Source organism: Ursus arctos, unplaced genomic scaffold (genome assembly GCF_023065955.2).
Source record: "Ursus arctos isolate Adak ecotype North America unplaced genomic scaffold, UrsArc2.0 scaffold_14, whole genome shotgun sequence".
NCBI classification, from domain to species: domain Eukaryota; kingdom Metazoa; phylum Chordata; class Mammalia; order Carnivora; family Ursidae; genus Ursus; species Ursus arctos.
Window position 1 is genome coordinate 36,238,624 of NW_026622808.1, and position 22,104 is coordinate 36,260,727.

Here is a 22,104-nt window from a genome sequence, read left to right on the forward strand (position 1 = left end):
GAAAAGCCTCATTTGCACTCTGAACGTTCACTTGCGGGCTGTTCTCTTGCGTGCTGTTCTCTTCAAGGCGCCGCAGCTTTCCAGGACCGGAGTGGCACTTGAAGCACTAACCTAATTTCTCTAAGTCTGATTATCCTAAGAGTTGGGTTTGGATTCCGGGATAAAATATTAATCTGTTCAGAACTAGATCATTCGCTTTAAATTCTGCGTTAAAATAAATCTTGGTCTAAGCTGAGTTCTCTGCTGGCAACTTCAGAGCCTCCAAGTGTTTGCGGCTTTTTGGCTTCTGAGTCCGGGAGGCTTTTGCTGTTTCTGAGAAGTCTAATTCAGGGGGCGATGGCCCTGCGCCTGCCCACATGTGTGCTGTGCCCTGAGCCCCACCTGACCTTGAATCTCGTGCCGTTCCTGATGAGCCGGCTTCCAGAGACATAAGCACTGAGGAACCCCAGGGCCCAGTCTGGGGGCCAGTTGCACGCTCTTCCTGTCCAGCCATCGGTCACGTGCATTTTAGCATTTACTGATAGGTAGCAGCGTGCCCTAGGCCTCTGGGGAGGGCTGGCATGTCAGAGAGGGCTCTTCCTCCTGAGGAAGCCAGACTCAGGTTGGTCATTGAAGGGAGGGCATTTATAAGGATGTAAAGAAGGGATGTTCCAGATCCCAGCAAGTGGCAAGGAAAGCAAGGCCCAGTGCACACATGTGTCGGAGCCGGGGAGGTGGCCAGGGTGCTCTGTGCTGGCTGGTGTGCAGGGGGGCAGAAAATGGCCACCGAGCCAGGGGAGCCCGATGAAGGAGGTGGCATTTGTCTTTAATTGATGGGAGCCGTGGAGGTGTTTGAAAGCTGGGTGATGGTGTGGAGGCAGGCCTGGAAAGCAAAGCCAGGGCCCCCGCAGGTGGCATGGAGTGAGGGGAGTCCTGGGAGGTGGGGGGGCTCCGACGGTGAGGTGGGTGTGAGGTGATGGGCAGGGTGGGGTGGTGGAGATGAACACGAAGGAGTCAATGGAGAAGGCGGTTGGGGCCTCAGTGGATTGTGAGAGAGTTTCCTTTATTCTTTGTCATTGTTAATAGAACTGCTAAGACAGACGCTAGGCACTGGGCTAGGAGCTTTGTATCGTTTACTTCATTCAGTCTTCTCTAGCACCTTAGTGAAGTGCTTCTGCCTCGCTTTTACAGACGAGGAAAGCAAGGCTCAGAGAGGTTTCGCTTTTCTCAAAGTCACACAGCTAGTAAGTAGGTAAGGAATTCCTGGTAAGCTAGAAATTAAATTTCTAGCTATTTGTCTCCAGAGCCCAGGCTGTTTCTCTCATCAGTTGGGAGCTGCATCTGTGTGGGCCGAGGGGGCACGTCCCTTGGGACCCTGTCTAGCCCGCCCGGCCGGGTCTGTGCCCATACACCCTGAGCTGCTGTGAGCCTCACGTTCTGTCCATGTCATTCCCTCCCCCAAGATCATTACCTGCAACAAGTGGAATAGTGGAAGATGGAGGCTTCAGAGAAATTCGTGTCTTTTTCCTCGTAAAAGTGCTTGTGATGGGGCACCTGGGTGGCTCCGTTGGTTGAGCGTCCGACTCTTGATTTCGGCTTAGGTCATGATCTCGGGATTGTGAGATCGAGCCCCGTGTGGGGCTCCATGCTCAGCAGGGAGTTTGCTTGAGATTCTCTCCCTCCCCATCCGCCCCTCCCCACCAGCTTGTGCTATCTATCTATCTATCTATCTATCTATCTATCTATTCTTAAACAAAAACAAAAAACAAAAGGCTTGTGAACAAGTCCCATTCTATCTCAAGTGGTCCTTTTGGATCCTTTACTGAGGATGGATCTCTCTGAATCCCTCAGGGTCCCTTATAATCTGATGCTCATTCCCTTGTCCTCAACTAAATGTGATGGTCCACAGAAGGCACTTCCCCCCTGTCCTGCCCTCCAACGAGGAACCCCTCCTGGGGGGGAGAGGCTCCATCTCTGCGTGCCTCTCATCGGCGGGTTTGCCTTTGACACGCATGGCCAGTGGGTGGGATTGGGCTGAAGTTCTTAGAGGTTTTGCTTTGAGGACATCCCAACGGATGGGTCTGGTCCCAGCTTCTCCCCTGGTCCAGCATCGCTTACCTGCACTCAGACCCTGCCTGCAGACAGGTGGATACAGTCGTCACGCCACTTCAGGCAGTTTTAACCAGACCCCAAACACAGCAAACGGTGTCGGTGTATAAGTAGGACATGCCCTGGGGTTGCTGGTACCTTCAAACATGTTTGTTTTTTAATGGCTCTGCCACCCTCTGGAGTCAGACTGCAGGTGCACATTTTCCTAATTTTTCTTTAAAAACTGGAATCTGACAAGTCTAGCAAGAGGTTTCTCAAGTGACTCCTTAAGTAGCAGCGTTTGAAGCCTGTCATGGAAGATACATCGTTGGCTTGGCTTATTTGATTGAGTAATGTATTTCATTCAGAGAAAGTGATAAGAGATGAGAGCGCCCATGTTTTTGAAGAATGCCTCTTCACACACGTTTTCTAAAAAAACAGATTGAAACAAGAACCCTGTAACTTTTAGCATGCAGCCTGCATGGGAAATTTTCTGCCGGAAGCACTAGAATGTCTCTGGTAGCCATGGAAACTCACTCTTCAAAGAGAGAGCAGCTCTCTGTCCTCCGACAAGGAGATGCAGTGAAAGGAAAGTATATTTCATTCTAAGATGCCAGATACATTGTATTTCTTTCCATGGAGGACTTTTTAAGACTTTACAGGACATCGGCTGTCTTCATTTCTGTTTGTTTTTTAATGACGACGATGGGTACAGTTTTAGCTGATAGAACATTACATGGCCATTTGTGATCAGATACACCCAGTGCAGAGCCCAGGATCCATGTCTTTGCGGCGGTTGTTACTATAAGACCTGAGTCTGTAGGGGTGCCTGGGTGGCTCAGTCGGTTAAGCGTCCAACTCTTGATTTCAGCTCAGGTCATGATCTCAGGGTTGTGAGATGGATCCCACGTCAGTCTCTGTACTGGGCGTGGAGTCTGCTTAGGATTCTCTCTCTCCCTCTGCCTCTCTCTCTCTCTCTCTCCTTTCTCTCTAATAAAAATAAATAGAAAATAGAAAAAAGACCCGAGTCTATAAAACTGTTTATTAAAATTTAGCCTATTCTCAGAGAGCAATGGCCAATGTGTTTGATAAGGAACTGATATACAAAGATAAGACAGACACCGCCCCTCCTTCACCGAGCTTCCAGTTGAGTATGTAAAAGAAAATATTAGAGAACGATGACAGTGCTGTGAATGAAATTCTACCCAAGTGAGACTCTTCTCCAGGAGACCCTAAGGACATCAGAGAGGTGTGGTCGCAGGCTGACCTGGCAGAGTGGGCAAGGATCAGGACGAGCATTGAGGCTGACTTACGGAACAGCACACACAGCTGTAAGATCTCCGTGCCTTTGAGAAAATGAGTGAACTTGAGGATGGTTGGAATATAGAGTTTAAGGAGCAGGTGGTTAGGACCAGAAGAGAGAAAATACCAGGCTGATCCCACGTTAGCTGGCTCCGTCCCTACCCCTCCTGCTCTTGTGGGGGGTAAGCGCCGCACGTGCCCGGGCCCTGAGGTTTGGTGTGCGCACGCCTGCTCGGCTGCGGTTCACAGCAGATATCCTTGTCATTAACAGCTGGGGGCGGGGGGAGGTCAGGAAATACCTCCTTTGAAAGCGGTTCGTCTTCTCAAAAGATGGACACTGTTTTCTATTTAAAGCATTTTTCATAGACTTTTATGTCCATAAAAGCATTCAAGGACATGAAAAGGGGAACATTGGTTTGAGGAAATCACTTAAGACACCCAAGCCTTTATGAACAGAAAAATTAGGAGGCACGGACTCCCTTTACAGAAAGATTCACTGTGGGGATTATTTCAGTAATGAGCTCCCAAAGAACGGTCATAGTGTGATTTGCTGAAAATGGGATTGTTAGATTCTTTTTCCAACCTCTTCTCTGTGTAAACAAAAGCCCCCAGTTTTCTCTTGTCTTTCTTCCCAGCCCTTGGGGCCCTCGCTTCTTGGGGGCCAGTGCCTCACTTGCCATCGATGAATGCTGTCCCTGATGAGCTCCCCTCCCCCAGAGCCCTGTGCCATCTGCAAAGGGGCAGGTCACATGGACGTAGTCCCAAGACCCTGGGCTGGCATGCTGGCCTCCTCTCATGCAAAGACAGCCTCCTGGGACGAATCCCAGCCTTTTGTGGTTGAGGGAGACTGGAACAAAGCCAATGATTTTGATGAACTTTGAACCTGAGCCAGTGCCACTCATTTAAATTGGCTTTTTTTATTGTGACACATCACAGGTTGTTCATTTCCTCCCTTCCTTCCATCCTTCCTTCATTTTTTTTTTTTTTTTACAGAACACGCATTTCCTTGAACAGAAACTGAACTTATGTGTTTTCCAAAAAATTAGATTTAAACATAAAAATATTTTTTGAACCAGACTACTTTTTCATTCTGTTTCATTTCCTCTATGTCTACGTAGGAGAAAGAATTTATGCCTAAGGAAGACAGGCCTCCGCTGATCAAAACCAGTGGTTGGCTTCTCCGGCTTCCCCTGACTCTGCCTTTTTACGATTGTTGCGCGTGTGTGTGTGTGTGTGTGAGTGTGTGTGTGTGTATTCCTGAGTCCTCTCTTTCCCTGGAAATCTGAGTCCTAGTGATTCTGTGGGCTTTGCTCACTGACGGTTTTTATGCTTGTTTGTGTTTGTTTTCTGTGTGTGTGCGTGTGCACAAATTTCAAAGCGTTCGTCTACATTTTATTTGTGTGGGTCTGGTTAAAACAAACAGCATTACAACCCAAGAAGGAACCCTATCTCTAAATCAGCATGATTTCCAGTGGCCCATTTATTTTATGGGGCGTTTGAGAAATAACAAATTCCAGAACAAATTGTGTGGCGGCCTTCCCGTGTGACCTGCACTGCCATTTGAATGCAATGGTTTGCTTCAGGCTAAGTGCTCTCTCTCTCGTCGTGTTGACTGAGCCAGGGCTCCCAGAGCGCAGGATGTCAGGACCTGTAAACCCTGGCGGTGTCAGGGTTTGGGGAGCTCTCTGCAGTGTGGGGCATGTGCATAGGGACTCCTGGGGTGGGGGGAGGCTGGCTGGTTCCAGGCAGAGAGTGTCTTCCTGGAGCAGAGCTTCCTGGGGAGTGAGGGGCAGCGTGTCGGGGAAGTGCACTATCAGCCTGGCCAAGCCCGAATTGGGGATCTGGATGAAATCAGAATGCCGGGGGTGAGCGGTGCTTTCTGTCTTGACCCACCCCTCCTGATCCTGACCAGTAAGTGTCCAGTCTACACATCTCCTAAGCCAGGAAGCAGAGGGTTTAGGAATCCCGTGGAAAGAACGCTTAGCTTGGAGCGTGGTTGTCCTGTCTCCTAGAGTATGTGATGCAGCGTCAGTAACGTTACCTTGTTGAACTTCAGCTCTGGCTTTTGTGAGACAGGAAGACAGCCCTTGTCCTCCTGCCTGTCCCGCATCAAGGTAGCGAGGAGCCTGTGGAACAGTGCATGTAAAGATGCTTGGAGGACTGCAGATAGAAATCCCAGTACATAAGAGGTTTGTTTCTGTTATTACTAGAAAGGGGCCGTGACCTGGACAGGCTCTCCTGTGGGAAACTGAGGCAGCACCCCCAGCTGTGCAGGTGCGGATCCTGCTGGCACTGCTGCTGGTTGACGGGTGGGCCCTGGGTTAGTCACAGGTTAGGGATGCTTAAGGCCGCAGTGGGTTCAGGCTCCGCCTGTCTCCGAGCCTTCCACCTGTTCTCCTGTCTTTTCCTCTCCCTTCTGTAGAGCTTTGCTGGGGCCCGAGTGAGGGTGTGGCTATACCCTTGCTCTGCAGTCAGAACCCCTCTTGGCCATTGGTTCTGACTCCCTCAACCCTTAGGCTTCTTGATGCCACCAGACCTCTTGGCTGGCAGGACTGAGAGAGCCACCAGGTTGCCGTCCCGGGAAGGGAGCAGAAAATGAGGAAGGGATCCCTTCTTAGCAATCAGGGGTCCGGCTTTCCCTTTGAGCCATAGAGGAGGCCAGGAGGCTTGAGCCACAGCCATGGCTGGACACAGTACGGGGCAGTGGGTGGCAAGTGCCACCCTGAGTGAGATGGAGGGGTGTTGTGTGGGCCTGGGGAAGATATACCAGCAAGGTCTACACCATATCCCATGCTCCAGCTTCCCCACCGAGGTGCTAGTCCTCTACCAAAGGTCCCCATCTCCACAGCCGCCGCTCCGGAAGCTGCTGCTTCGAATGGCTACTTATTTCATCTTTGGTGCACTTGGACTGGTAGAAGTTTCTGCCTTACATTGCACTGAAATCAGTCTCATTCTGCTTCTACCCACTCCTGGGGCCCGGGGGGGGTCCACTTCCTCTTTTCCATGGCAGCCTTCTGGGGACTGAGGACCAGGAATGTGGCTCTTCTGTGCATCTCGTATCTCCCCTCCTGTTTGGCCTTCCTCTGCCCCTGCCCGCCTGCCTTTCTTTCCTGAACACGTGGGCATGGGATGTTTACATGGCAGGGAGCGGGGCATCATCTGCCCTGGAGGAAGGTCCATGTTCTCAGAGAAGATGGCGCTGGGTGGGACCAGACCCAGGGGACCAGCATGAGGGGGCAGAGGTCAAGGTGACCACAGTACGGGGCCGGCTGGGGGTCAGTAATGACAGCCCCCACAGGTGTTCTTCCAAATACTCTATGAAAGTTGGGAATTTCATCAGAGCCATGTTACTTTTGACTCATATTTTTATTGGTGTTGTATCTACCCCGTTACCCGGTGTTTACTGAATGCCTTCTGGCATCAGCACCATTTTCTCCCTCTTTAGATCTCATATTCACATAGAACTCCTATGAAACAAAGCCGATAAAGGACTCTCTGCTATCGGACTTCTGGGGGTTCCCCATTGCCTCCAGGGACGCAATCCCAATCCTGAATTTGGGATTTAGGGCCCCTCCTGGACTGACGGGTTGCTTCTTGGTCCTTATCCCTTCTTACTTCTACCCTCTTCTTTCTCTGCCTCCTGTGTGCCTGTGTCGAGGTCCTTGGGGGGGTCGATTCAGGAGCTAGGTGGGCTTATCTGACCAATCTCTCTGAGCCTCTGTTTCCTCATTTTCTGTGTAATGAAGGTAGTAATAGTCCCTCCCTCACCATTGATGCTCTCCAGTGAGGATAGGGTAAGGCATTGGGGCGGGCTCTGTCAGGGAGACCTCATTGAGGAGGCCAGCTGGGATCGGACACACACACACACACACACCTCTGTGTCTTGGTGTTCACCCAATAGAGTGCCCTGGTGAATCAGAGGAGGGCAGAGCTCTTTCTGGGGGGCAGGAGTAGCCAGGGTAGCTAGGAAAGGCTGGGTCTTGATAGGTGAGCTGGAATTCAAAGATGGGAGAGGCTTCTCAGCTGGATGGAGTTCTGTGGACAGAGGCTCTGAGCGTTGAGGACTTGAGAAGAGCATAGCCAGAATACAGTGTGTTTGTTATAAGGGAGGGAAATGGAGCTGGGATAACCAGTGGGAGAAGGCTAGAAGGCCCGAGTGCCAGGCTGAGAGGCATTTGATCCTGGAGTGTTGAGGGCAGCTGCGAGGAGCCCCGAGGCTTTCTGAGTAGGACAACCTCAGGATGAAGCCGAGGTCTGCAGTGGTAGTCCGAAGTGGAGGGGGAAGTGAGCCCTCCTGAAAGGCTCCAGCTACAGCTTCTCCAGCTGCCTTGGTGGGTCAGGGGCGTGCAGAGTGGCCAGCGTCGATGCTTGGTGGTCGTGATGTCAGCTGCCAGGGAGATTCCTCACTGAGAAATTGCTCCTTACAAAGGACATAGACCTGGAGGGAAGATTCTCTAGCAGCCTGGAGGCAGAAAATCCACCCCATGAGGCCCATAAACGATAAGGGGAAAGTGTAGGCTGATGGTGAAAGCTGCCCCACATGGTGTGTCTGGGTTTCCTGCTTCTGGGAGATCCCAGGAATCACGGGCTTTCTATCCTGATGCATTCTGGCCTCCTAAGGAGTAGGGCTCATTTCGTGAGCTTCGTACCCAGACTTCCCCACATGCCTGCTTGAAGGGGGGCGTCATGGGAGAGACAGAGATGTGGAAAGGAAAATGTAAGAGATGGACAACATTGTCCGTTCCTGGGAAGAGCCTACAATCTGGCTGGTAAGCGGAAAAACATATATAACATAAATCTGCATTTGGTTCCTCTGATTACATTTTTCCAAACACTTGAAAATTTATTCTCTTTGGAGGTAATTTCAAACTACAGAAAAGTTACAAGAATAACATACTGAACAAGCCATGTACCCTTCACCTGAATTCCCTTACTAATATTTTATCTCATTTGCTTTTGCTTTTAATTTTGTACGTTAATAAAATTGGAGTGTAGTTGGCACACAGTGTTACGTTAGTTTCAGGTGTACAACATAGTGATTTGACCAGTTTAGACATTACACTGTGCTCACCCCAAGTGTCGTCACCATCCGTCACTATACAGTGCTATTACAGTATTATTGACTCTATCCCCTGTGCTGTCCCTTGTATTCCGTGACTTATTCATCCGTTACTGGAAGCCTGTGTCTCCCTCTCCCCTGCACTCATGTGGCCCATCCCCCCTTCTCCTCTCCTCTAGCAAGTATCAGTCCACTTGTTTTTTCATTTATCTGTCTATAAGAGGTGTGGACTGATTTTTTTAAAAATTATAATTTATTCCTGTTTTTCATTATTTCGGGGCTCAGACTATCCTAGATTTAGCCAGTGTGAGATACTTCTCTGGCTCCTGTGACCTTATGGCATGCCCTTGTCATGTTTTTGTTTTGTTTTTAATTTTTACTTATTTGGGGCACTTCCTTACTTATTTCAACCTGTACCCACTCTATCCTAGCCCTGGAATCAGCCATTTTACCAGAGATTCCTGGTTTCTTTTCATGGACGAGGTATTAGAGACCCAAGTCTGGGTGCCAGGTGTGCTCATAACTACTGGGGTGCCTCTGCTTCCATATCCTTTCAACAGAGTTGGGAAACACATGCATTAATAATATACATATACATACTTACATTTACACATTTATTCATATTTATATACATCTTCTAGAAATCATGAATTCACACCAACACCTCCAATTCCAGTCCATCCCCAGAGGATTCTTTCTAGTCTTCCTTTCTTTGATGTTTCTGTGTCCCTCCTTCTACAGTGAGAACCCTGATTCCCAGCAACATGGACACATTTGCTCGCTCATTAAGTCCTGTAATACATCCGAAATGATTTCAGCGTTGTTTTGTCCATAGCACTACCAAACCTGAAACTTCCAGAAAGAGTTTAGCATTTCTTTGCTGTTCCCCCCTCTCTCGGTCCTATCCATGGCTGAGAGCATGCAGCCCAGGGATCCTAAACTAACCTGAACCAGTGTCTCCCTTTCAGTATAGCTGTGGTATTCATTTGAAATACAATCGGATTCACGTGTCTCAATTCACTTTCACTTTAGGGGTATTTTCCCTCCATCCCATCCTTGTTGATTTAATTTACAAAATCGTAATGTGTAGAACATTAACATGGTTCCAAAAGTCAAAACTATAGAGAAAGATATACTTAACAGTGTCCCTCCTATATTGTCCCCTTCCTTCCGTTTGTCCCCATTCAGCATTTTCTGCTTTATCCTTTGAATGTACCCTGAAGTGTAATGTGCGTGTTTTCTTATTTCTCCTTTTTTCATACATAAAGGGTAAAATACCATGTGCCTTTTTGTCGAAGCTTTTCTTATGTCTTTTTTCTTTTGATTGAATGCACCAGAAGTAGGCTTCTGTCACATGTAGAATTGTTAGATTTAGTCATTTGTCAGAAGTCTGATGATTTCTACCAATAGCTGTTTTAAATCTACTTTTGTAGTGGTGACTGCTGTTTTGTCCCTTAGTAACAAGCTTTGAAAATGATGAATTCTCATGCAAAATGGAGAACTGTTTTTTTCTTCATCCACGGAGGTTGATGGAAGATTCCATGCACTCAGGTGGGATTTTTCTGGAGTGAAAGGTTTGTCAAGATGGGTTTGGGGTATTTTCACCAGAGCAGAGAGTTGTACAGGATTGATGAGGCAATGGCTGGCTCGTTGAGGTCACTCTGAGCCTAGGATCCCATGTGTCCCATGTGTCCTATGTTTCTCTCAGTTCTGCTGGGATCGTGTAGCTTAGAGCCCAATCAGGGCTGTCTGTAATTTTCCTCCCTTTGGTATTGGAGAAAGCTCCTCCCATGGCCTTTTTCATGCCCAGATTCGACAGCTAAATATTCTTTCAACTTCGCATTTTCCCAATACTTTGTGATTTCTGCAGTGTTGTCTTACTTAATCTCTGTGAAGCAGTAGAACGGGTCCTATGTCTGTTGTGCAGCGGAGGAAACTGAAGCTCAGAAGAGACCAGTGTCAGAGCTGGGACTAGAATCCAGGTCTTCAGACTGAGAGCCCAGTGTGTCTAGGTCCATCACAAAGACCCCCTTCCCCCGCCCCTTTTCCTCCAGCCCGTCTCAGAGCCGACAGGAGATTTATGCTTGCAAATCTCTGTTCTGTCCAGATCAGCATATGTTTGCATGCCTGATGGGTATTAGACTCTTCAGAAACTGCCTAAAGTCTGTTCTGAGGGTTTACATTAACAACTTTCTTACCTGAACTTGTGTAACAGTGACTATTATTTGAAATAAACGGGCCATAAGCGAGGCAGTGGTTTTTGTTCTCAGAAATGTTACTCATAGTAGGATTTTAGCAATGCATGTGTTACCGTGTCTCAACAACCAAGAATGTGCAACAGTGATACGGCTTGTTAGAGAGTTTTGTTTTTTCTTTTCTTCTTCTTTTTTTTTTTTTTCCTAATACAAAAAAAAAAAAAAAACCCTCATAAAATATATTAAAGCAAAATCCTCTTTTGTAAAGCTCTTAAGTTTTTCAGGTAACTTTTACTATCTTTGTCATCTTTTTCAAGAACTCAGATGAGACATGAATCTAGGAATAAGAATACCCTGTTTGTATTATAATCATGTAAATTTCATACTCCAAGTTCAGAATCAAAACACAGAGATTTGGGCTTAGATACTTGTGGCGAACAATAGAAATGGGGCCCACGTAGTTGCTCTCTATGACATTTTTAAGAAAACAGATGGCATCATGTATTTTCATGTTGACACATGACCCTCCAGGGCCTCCGCTTCATCCTTCAGGGATGTCATTATGGACTGGTGTGACTTTTTCAAAATTCAAATTAAGTTGGTGAACCTACCCAGAACCGAGTTACGTGTGTCCTGTATCTCAGGAAGCCTGGCAGGCCTAACAACCCCACATCATCCTGAGGGTGTGGTTGGCCTGAGCAGCAAGACCCTGCCTGTAATGGCCCTTCCTACGTGAGACAGCAAGGGATTCTCCCTCGGAAGAAAAGGTTCTGGGTGAGGAGTGCAGAAAACACCTCTGAGTCTTAATCAGCTTTGGTTTGATTCCCCCTGCAAAAGCCCCCCTGAAGTCCTACCTTCTACAGGCCGGGCCCAGGATGCCTTCCCAGAGGGGCAGGTGGGGATGGATCAGCCCGCACACAGCCAAGAACAGCTTCTGGGGCATCCAAAATGTGGGTGACCGGGGAGCAATGAGTGTCATCCTTTCTCACTAGGCAGAGGGTGGCACCTTGGTGAGGAGTCTAGTTTCCTGGGCTTTCAAGTATCTGTTCAGCCCCTCGTCAGCCCAGAGTGGAGAGGGAGAGGGAAGAGAGAGAAGAGGGATTGGCTCTATGTAAGCAGATCATTTCCCCCTTCTTGGGTTGGGTTGGGTTAAAGAGGTCCCTGATAGGGGCGCCTGGGTGGCACAGCGGTTAGGCGTCTGCCTTTGGCTCAGGGCATGATCCCGGCGTTATGGGATCTAGCCCCACATCAGGCTCCTCCACTAGGAGCCTGCTTCTTCCTCTCCCACTCCCCCTGCTTGTGTTCCCTCTCTCGCTGACTGTCTCTATCTCTGTAGAATAAATAAAATCTTTAAAAAAAAAAAAAAAAAAAAGAGGTCCCTGATAGGGAGATGTGCCGGTTTGGGGCTGGAGGGAAGGCAGAAGGAAGGCAGAAGTCACCTCTGTCAGAATCCAGGGCTGTGTGCGCGGAAGCTGAGCTGCCTGTAATCTCATCTGCTTCCTTCACAGCTTTTTAATCGTACTTAGGAAATCCATAGCTCGGGTAGCTTGGCTCCTGTAGCCATTCGCTGTGGGAAATGCAGATGGATCCTTGGTCGTGGAAACTGGGTAATCACCCACCTGACTCCCAGGCTTGCCTGAGCCAGCGTGGGCTTCTACATGTATGCGTAGATGGGATTGCAGACACGAAAGGGGGTATAAACAACAAGCAGTTGGGAACATGTACACATCTGCCAAAGCCTTTCCAGGACAGGTGTTCCCATAAATGGGCAACAAATCGTACTGCCTCTTCGTCTCCTACAGGGAAGACTTTTGGGGAAAGATCATGGTGAGAAAACAAGGGTTGCAAACGAGAATAGTGCTTCACCGGTGTTCTGTTTCCTGTGTGGGAAGGGAGAATGGGGCTGTGAGGTGGGTCTGCCCCGATCCTGTCCTCTGCTCTGGCTGGAACCCGCAGGTGCTGCTGGCAGCACCTGCTTCCCCTCCGGGCTCTTAGTTTGGATACGAGGGTCAGGGATGCTGTTTGGCTGAAGGTATTGAAGAAACCCTACACTCGGTGTGTGCGCTCTCTGACCACCGCATAGCCCTCCCGGGTCCTTGCTCTTTGATGTGTGATGCCAGCTATCTGAGGAGGCTCTGGGGCAGGTGGGACGTCTCCGAGTTCAGGCTAATGGCGGGGAGGGATGGTCACGAGGCCTGCCACGACAGCACGTGGCACTTGGGGCCTGGGCTCCTTGGGATTGTTCGTTTTCTAAGAGATAGCGCATGTGTGTTGGTGTGGTCACTGCAGCTCTGACGCCCACAATCTTGCTTAGGAAGACACTGTCTTATGTTCTGTCCACGTGTGTGGCCTCTGTTGCTGTGCTCGCGTGGCTGTACTCAGTGCCGTGTGTCCTGCCGCATGACTGTTGTGCAGCAGGGCAGATGGCCCAAGGTGCAGGTCCCCGAGGACGTCCTGACATGCGCTTGTTCTCTCTGCCTCCCTCAGAGAATTCTCAAAGGAAAGAGAGAAGGCTAAAGCCCGGGGAGACTTCCAGAAGCTCCGGGAGAAGCAGCAGCTGGAGGAGGACCTAAAGGGCTACTTGGATTGGATCACCCAAGCCGAAGACATTGATCCTGAGAATGAGGAAGAAGGCGGAGAGGAAAGCAAACGAAACAGTATGTAGCCCTTCCTGCTCCTGACCAGAGGGAGCTCGCGGGCGATTCAGGCGCCTGCTGGGCAGGGACGTTTCTCCCCCGGACCCGGCCTGTGAGACAGGTGGCCTCCGCCCAGCTGCCCTGTTCCTTCTGCCGCCCATCAGAGGACCGGTGCGTTCACACCAAGTCTGCGATCTGTCCGAGGTCTGGGTTTTAGATTTGTACCTGGTCACAGGGATTTAAGGTGGAGGAAGGTCAGCCACACTCGCTCGTTGGGAATTCGGGGAGCCCCTTCTGTGGGGGCACCAGCCATGGTAGGACGCGTGGTGACCCTACAGCACGGGAGCTGTGGCTCCTTCCCTGCAGAGTGAGCCGTGTTGCTGGACGAGAGCTTGAAGAGCAGGGTCCCTCTCCATCCTCAGGCCACCTGGAGTGGCTCCCACCTGTGCTGCACAGGTGAAGCCAGGGGCTTAGCCTATCAGGAGCTGGGACGAAACCAGTTCAGCAGTCGGGGCAGGGTGAGAAGGCCTGTGAGTCTGTGTGGCTGCTTGGAGCCCACTCCCCACCGGGGCCCAGGCCCCTCGGGCACTTTCTGCAGCGGGAAGGCCCAACGCCCAGCAAGCCCTGGAGTTCATTCCCATCGTCAACCAAGGTGTGTCGTTTACCACCTACTTTCCCCACAGATGTGCTCTTACTCTTCCTGGGCCATCTGTGCCTCAGGTAAAAGCAGAAATTGAAATTCAGCAGGGGATTTGCCTGAGATGCTTGTGGTTTGTTTCAAATCTAGACTAGTTGATGGTAAAGCCCGAGAACCCATCGCAAAGGCACGCATCCCTTGAGAGGCCTGGGGAGGCAAGGTGGGCCCCACATGGTGGAAGATGGCTGAGCGAGCTCCCCTTGGTCCGGGCCCCCAAGACGTCATGCAATTACTCCTTCAGCAAGGCGGGGGCTGGCTGCCAGGGGCTCTCCAGAGATGGAAGGGATGTCAGGGGACATCTGGGGATGGTCAGGCCTGCTCATGCTGAGACACATGTAGTGAGGGGCGGCAGGCTGGGTGCTGGGTGATGGGTGCTGAGGGGGCGAGGACTGGCTGCGGGGCTCTAGCAGGGAGCTATGGGGCATCGGCCCTGAGCCTGGAAGGCTGGAGGGATCTGAGGTCGGTCAGGGTCAGGGGAAACATCCTGAGCCATGGCAGAGGCATGAGGAGGGCACAGGGTAGTTCATTCCTTTGGCTGGTTGGGGGAGACAGGGCAGGGAGGCTGGGTGGGTGAAGCCAATTTCTGCTGCCTTTGTAGGCAGCTGATCGTGAAGGCTGAGCAGCTCATGGTTGACTGAGAGGGCCTTCTGGTGACTTCTAGCTGGGGACTCTGGGTCCGTACTTCCATTGGGAGTGTGGGTTTCCTGTTCTCACAGCTGCAAATGAGGGACTCAGTCCTGTGTGCTCCTGGGGGGCCAGCAGGGTGCAGATACCTCCTCTCCCCTTCCCAGTGTCACTGATGCTGCTTCCTTGAGGAGGAGACTGGGGGCTCAGTGTCTGAGCATCAGGAAGCTTCCAGAGGATTTCTAGAAGCTGCCTTTGAGTGCTAACTCTGAGATGGGAGCTCATATGGGGGCACTCCTTCCAGTTCCAAACTTGGTGATGTCCTTTAGGTCACTGGGTGTGAGAAGGGTGTCTGTGTGTTCAGGTCATTTGAGTCTGAATCCCCCATGGTCTTCTCGTGGCTTCCGAACCCACCGTATGGCCGACAACAGGCTGTACTTGGAGCAGGGGGGATGCCTACCGCACTGTCTTCCTCTTTGTTTCCTGAGTGCAGCTTCGGCGCTGACCTTGGCGCGCGGGGGGGGGGGGGGGGGGAGGGTCTGCCAGCCACGTCTTCCCTCCCCTAATGTAGCATGTCCTATGTCAGCCAGTGCAAGCATTGGCCCTTCCCCTGAGCACGGCACCGTCCTTTGCCAGTTGAGATGTGTCTGACGGGGAGCCACGTGAGCCTTTCATTGAGCATTTGTTCATTGCCCCAGCTTTGGAAATGGAGAGGGGTCCCTGTTCGTGCTGCTAGCATCAGGTGTGGTGAGACTGTGCTTGTGGCCTGTGGTTTGAGGAGTGGGCATTTTCGCTGGACTCGAGGCAATGTCTTCTGATGGGCTGGGAGCTCTCACTCACTTTGTCTTACCCCAGTACTGCCACCGTGTGTGAAGGACCTGGCCACATGATGACAAAAATCAGTGCCTCTGCCCTTGGAAACCTTGCTGTGGAGGGAAGACGGAGAAGTGGGGCCTTAGCATAAGATGGGGACAAGCTGGCCCCATGAGCAGGGGCCGGCAGTCTGCTGTGGGAGCCCTGAAGGGCACAGCAAAGCAGCCTGGTCGGGGGCGGGGGCTGGGGATGAAGGGGAGGCTTCTTAGAGGAGGTGGTGTTCCTGCTGAGCTCCAGGGAGGAGAAGCCTGTGGTTTCCAAAGGGAGGGGGGAGAGGGGGGTACTTCTTCGGCTGGGGAAATGGCACGAACAAGGTACAGAGGGTTATAAATGTTCCAAGTCTGAAGTGCACTGCTTAGTAGTATAGTCAAGGAAAGAAATGACAGCCCTTGAAAAGTTCTAGATCCTCAGAATTCACTTTGTGCCAGGACTCCTCACCCGGTGAGGCTGCGCCGTGTCCCTGGAATGGCAGCTCTGTGGGTTTCGCTGTGCACAGTGCCGTGTGGCTCAGCCTGGGGAACCAGCTTGACATTTGGTCTGGAAGGGCACGTGCTTCTGTGGGTACTGTTTTTCTTTATCAGGCTCATTTTGCCAGATGCTGGGCTTCCCTGTGGAGTGAGGCTCTGATTTCCTGAGTCACCAGATTCCCAGGGCATTGATGATTACGGTCTGAAAGAAAGACCCAGACCCCAGGCTGTGGGAAACATGTAGGGATTTAACTGACTTAAGACAAGAGCCCTAAGTCTCCTCCCGACGAAGAAGTGGGCCTCCCTGAATATATTCCCTGCAGCTCAGACCTTTGGCCAAAGGAGAGCTGCTGGGGTTTCCCTGGGACATCCTGTGGTTGCTGGCCATTTTCTTCCTGTCACAGCGAGAAACCCCAGGGGGAGAGGGTTTCCACAAGGCCTGCATCATCCCCCTCACCAGCTGATGGGTCGATTTACCACCTGCACATGCCAGGTCTGGTCTCTGTCACCCAGTGGCAAGCAGCGCAGCGTGGGCATGGCCATTGCCAGCATGCTCCCTGGGTGTGCAAGATCCAGGCCCACACACTTAACACCGCAGCCCTGCTCCTGCGTATTATCTGGGGGAGGGGATGGGGCACTCCCTAGGCATCCTGGCTCTCTCCGTACTGCCTTGGGATGCTTACGCCACTGACTGCCCTTTTCAGCTGGGTCCTGGGTGGGACTGGGGCAGGTTCCTTCCCACACGGGGGAGTTAAGTGATAGTGTGACAGGAAGCCCTTGCTCTAGACAAGCCTCAGCCTGTGCAAGTGAAGGGGGGGGGGGGGTCTCAGGAGCCATTAATAGCAGGTGTCATGAGCCTTTGGGGTAGGGGCTAGATAGCATGTTGGTGCCCCTTCTCTGGAATTGGCTGCCATTGAGTTTCATGACTCAGAATTCGGGCTTGAGTGACAGGCACACTACCCAATGTCTTTGAGCCCCCATTTCCCTGTCTGCAAGAAGCAGATAAAGATATCTGCCCATGGGCTTGTCATGAGGATGGAAGTTGGATAACCGGCAGGAGTCACTGTAACCATAGGAGTACTAGTTACTGCTGCTGTTACCAGACTACAGCAAAACCGGACCTAAACAGAATGATTCTTGCAGATTCTATTAAACCTCTAACCAACCTCAGGCTAAGGACCCCTTTTAGGACCACGTCCCTATACTTTCCTGTTTAGAGATTGTAAAGTTCTAAAGTATTGATGGAAAACACCCCCGTTGACCAGGCATGTTGGAGATACCGAGGCACAGCGTTCTGGCCCAACATCCGTTTGAGGTTTGTTGATGCTTGCTGTCGGAGAGCAGGTGGCAGATCAAGTGCTTGGAGACGTGCACACCTATCTCTTCTCTCTGATCTACTGAATGTCATGTCTGCATCTGTGGTACCCGACTCTGGCTGTACATGGCTGTCACCTGGAGAGCACTGCCATGTCCTGGTGTCATACCCACAGCCTGACAAGGACTTGTTCGTCTGCGGTGGGACCCAGGCGTGGCTTTATCTGCTGCTCCCTGGAGGTTCCCGCGTGAAGCCAGAGTCGGGAACTCCTGAATGCTATCACACTGAATATCACGCTGGTTCAGGCATTCACCTGTAGCAAGCCCGAAGGAGAGGCATTCGGGGACGTAACTGGGCTGTCTGGTGGCCACGGTGACTGGTCGCTCTAGCTTCGTGCGTTCATGGAATATTTAAAAGGTCCATTCTGTAAATTTGCTGTTAGGAAGCTGGTGTTACATGGTTACTTGAATGGACAACGTTCCCTTGGAAGTTAGTTCCTAAGCATTTGGGACATTTTCAAGGATAATTTATTTAACTTTTTGCTGAGCCTCAAGTTTCTTAAGAAACCCAGCCAAATCTCAAAGTGATTTTTTAGACGTATGCAGCTGCTCTGTGTTAACAATGGCGTTTTTCTAGGGCCATTAAAATCTGAAAGCCTAAAATTCTATTTTAAACTCTTCTCATTGTCAGTGATGAGTCTTTTTTTTTTTTTAAGGAAAAAAAAGGCATTAAAAATAATGAAATCGTTTTAAAGGGAGCTCATTCTAAAATTCTGGCTAGAAAAGCAGGGCCGTTTCACTGTGGAGCTATGAATGATCGATAATCTCTCTAAGTGGGGGTACGTGCTGCCCACAAGGAGGGGCCTCTTCCTCAGAGGTCCTAGAGGCTGCCCCGCCCCTCCCCCCCAGGTGTCCCTGTGCAAGACTGCCACAGCTGTTCACCTCCCTTCTGCAGGCGCCACTTGGGTGCCTTTTACTGAGATGTTTGATTTGGGGATGGGCAGGAAACCAGGGATGGCATAGCCGTTGGCAAGCACAGGGCATGGAAGTGTGTTGGTCCGGTTTGAAAGCTTGTGTCTTCAAACTACGACTTATCACTTGGCTTTCATCACGGTTAAACTAGCTCAGAGCACAAATCCAGAATGGAAGACGTTGCTTTGAAAGCAGCAAAGCACACAGCGGCAGTTAGAGTTGCATGTGTCCGGAGGGTTTCCCTGTCCCAAGAGGTTGCTGGAAGTGCCTCTGACTGGGAGAGCCAACGGGGGTGGGCCCAGCACTGGGGGCGGCTGGGAGACCCACTGGGCAGGCGGCACGGGGACCTGCCCTGGCTAGGTCTCCAAAGAGCTGGCAGGAGACAGTCCCAGGGATGATTGCCCTAGCATGGACATGAGGAGAGGGCCCTCCAGCCAGGTTCGTAGAGTCCAAGTCAGGGTTGTGTGTATTTGTTTTTAATATATTTTAATTGCAAAAGTAATATTTGCTCATTGCCAAGAATTCATATAATATCAAAGTGTATAAAGGATGAGAGGACCCGACTGGGCAGTTGGGGGCCTGTTCTTTCTGACCTCACCTGTGCAGGTGAGGACATACATGTTTTCACGGGCGGCCTGCACACGGGTCCCCACCAGTGCAGCAACTTGCCTTTCTCACTGAACCGCATGCCGCAGACTGTGCGCTCCTCGGGGGGAGGAACAGGGCCTGTCTCTGTTCTCCATCAGGTGGCTGACACCTAGCGTGGTCTTTGTCACACATAGGAGTTTCCAGTGATTATTTGTTCAACGACAGAATGCAGAATAATCACATCTCACATTTATCAGGTGCTTCCTGCATGTCAGACACTGTGCTAGGGGTCAGGGGTGCACAAATCCATTATCCCTCCCAGGGCTCTGGGAGGCAAGAACTTGACAGATGGGGAAATTGAAGCACAGAGAGGTTAAGTAGCTTTCCAGGGTCGTATGCCCGTCAAGTGGCCAAGCGGAGACTTGAACCCAGGTTCTGCTAGTGTGCACGTGAGCCACCATTAATCCCGGCAAATGCATGCACCTGTGTCTGCACGTGCACATTCCTCTTCTTGCGGGAGAAAGTACCAGAAGGGATTTGCTGGGTCAGAGAGGATGCCCGTTTTTGAAATGTGTACTGCCGTTGGTACCCGTTTGCATTCCCACCAGTCGTGCTCCGTGAGTGCCCGTGTCCTCACGGCGTTGCCCGCCCAGCGTTCCTTCTGTTTCCCTCCTGCAGCTCCCTTCCCTGAGCTCAGGGCCCCACCTTGAAGATTAGCCCACCGGCTAATATTGTGATATCCTATCCCAGAGCCAGAGGGAGCTGGAGACCCTAGATTCATTCTTCTTGTGACCTAGTGGCCACGGGGGAGTTATACCCATAATGGGGGACCACGCCTTGCCAGGGCCTGTATTACCGGATTTACCGTTTACCACTTACTAAGGTAAGCAGAGGCGTAGCAAAAGTGGGTTACCTGTCTGCTCATCCAGTCAGGAAGTGGCAGGCCTGAGATCAGACCTGGTCTGTCCAAGTCCAGAGCCCACCTTTTAAACCCCCACATGTCCTTCCCACACAGCGATACCAGCCAGCCTCACCCAGCTGGTCAGTGCCCAGGACTCCTGACCGCGGCTAAATGCCCTCTCCCTAATGCCCTTCTTGGCGGGGTGGCCAAACCCTGGGAAGCTTCTCGGTGGCTTGGTTGGTTGGTTATTTAGGACAGGTCCTTTAGAGACAGGCATTTGGTATCCTCGCTATAGAAAGTGCACCTCCCCTCTCCTGGTCAGACCCTGAACTGTAGATGTCTGGTAGGAGGACGACAGTTCGGGTTCCGTGTATCAGAGCCCCGGGCTGTGGCCGCCGCTTGGGTCCTTGAGGCCCTGTTTGCGTTGCTCCTGCTGCCCTCTACCGAATCGTAACGACATTGCCTGTGTTCCATCTGAAGGAGTCACAGTGGCCGACCTGCTAAAAGAGGATAAGAAGAAAAGGAAGTTTTGCTGCTTTCACCAACGCAGGGCTAGAGATCACGGTAAATGACCGAGGTTGAACTTCCGTTGGGAGACTCCTCTCCTGCGGTTTCTGGAGCCTTCTCCTTGCACATAGGCCCCGTGTGACATGCATGTGTGTGCCCGTGTGCTGTGTTTGTAAGATGCCTATGTCTTAACTGCTTGATTCCTTTGAAACTTGGTCATGTTGTTTTCTTCTTGTCTTTACCCCAAATGTGTGGTTTTGCCAAGACAGCATTACAGTTTCCTTTTTGTTTGAACTATACCTTTTAAAGAAGCAGCTGAACCCACTCAGAACATTTATTTAATTCAGCATGAATATTCTTAGACTGGAAGACAGACTTCTTAAACACTTTCCCCCAATGATGCTTTTTCATCTAAACTGTTTAGAAATTCCAGTGATGTTACTTGATTGATTTTGATTTTCCAGGTTACATTTTTTACATGGCCTGCTGGTTTTCCACCCTCCGGCGGGTTTGCCCAGGACATCCTAAAGCTAGTAGTGCCAGTTTCAAGAATGGAGTTAAAAATAGACTTCTAGGATGCTCCGGTTTGGGGGAGGGGAACACTTGCCTTTGTGAGCAGGGATGAGGAAAGGGCTCACGTGGGGGCACAGTTCATTTTCAAGCTATGTTGTAGAGAAGAATGCTAAACACAGACCCGCGCCGGAAGCCCTGGGGTCCACGTCAGGACCGTCTGCATGCAGAGCATCAGTGCAGACAGCTGGTGTCCTGTCCTGCCTGCCAGGCCAGCACCGTAGCCTTACCGCAGTGCCGAGCTTGGCCTGTGCACTCCGCACGGTTCACCTAGTTGCTGCCACTGAGGTCAGCCCTGGTCAGACGAGTCTGGAGGAAGAGTCGATCTGACTGTGAATAGGGCCACAAAGCCAACTGCCAAGGGAGCAGAGGGGACACAAGGCACTGTTCTCTTGGTAGTAGGCCTCTGCCGTCGTGGGAATGTTGAGCTCATAGGGTTGTAGGAACTGGAACAAGCCACGGGTGGTCGGACTGAAGCCACTCCCTTTTGGAGTGGACGAGAACAGAGAGTATCAGACAGACAGAAGCCCGTCGGCCTCCGGAGAGCACATTGTGGACCTGAGAAGAGAAGGCACCTGTGTGGGGGTGGGCAGCCAAGTGGGGGCCGGGAGCAGGGGCCTGGCTCACGTAGGCCTCGTGTCTGCAGAGGTTTGTGAAGAAGAGCTGGCCTTGGTGCAGCCCCTGGAGGCCTCTGCAGGAAGAAGGGCTTCAGGTAAGCAGGAAATATTGTCACCGACGTAAGACAAAACCATTTTTGAAGACTGACGGAGGACCCTGGCTCTCGGCGGGTTACCGTGAGAAGAGATGAGTGACCTGTCCCCAGAAGAGAAGAGCCCTCTCCTTGGGCACCTAGGTGCCCGTCCTGAGCAGGAACTTGTGCCTTGTGATTTTTCAGGGGTGTTTTGCCAGCTTTCTGAGGCATGCGGGGAGAGGAAGAAGCCTCATATTTTCAGGAAACTTTATATTTTGAGTAGGGGAGGTCTTTTATTAACTGAGATACCCAGGGACCCTAAAGAAGGTCCCCGATGAGGCTGGTGGGGCGAGGGCCCTCATGCGGGTGCAGCGCTCCCCATGCCATTAGTCATGCAGAAGAAATTATCAGGGCATCATTCTTGCTTTAGACACAGAAACCTTGGTCTGGCCTTGACCCACATTCCCCAAGAAGAAGCTGGCTTCTTGACAGCAACCAGAGTCTGTTACCCTTGTAACGGCTAAACGTGTCACTACTAGCGAACACAGGCACATTCCTTCAGGGGATGTCATGGCACTGCTCATGCTTGTCATGAAAATAAGATTAAAAAAAACAAACCCGCAGGATCTTGGCTTCGGATC

General features: G+C 51.0%; 1 protein-coding gene across 2 annotated transcripts in view; it reads left to right on the forward strand.

Annotated features, from left to right (window-relative positions):
- CACNA1D (calcium voltage-gated channel subunit alpha1 D) overlaps positions 1-22,104 on the forward strand; it is a 291,334-nt gene that overhangs the window by 175,077 nt on the left and 94,153 nt on the right. For both annotated transcript variants that reach the window (XM_057311797.1, XM_057311796.1), the window contains exon 9: positions 13,111-13,280. In XM_057311797.1, coding sequence (XP_057167780.1) covers positions 13,111-13,280 — 170 coding nt within the window. The remainder of the gene's footprint in view (positions 1-13,110; positions 13,281-22,104) is intronic.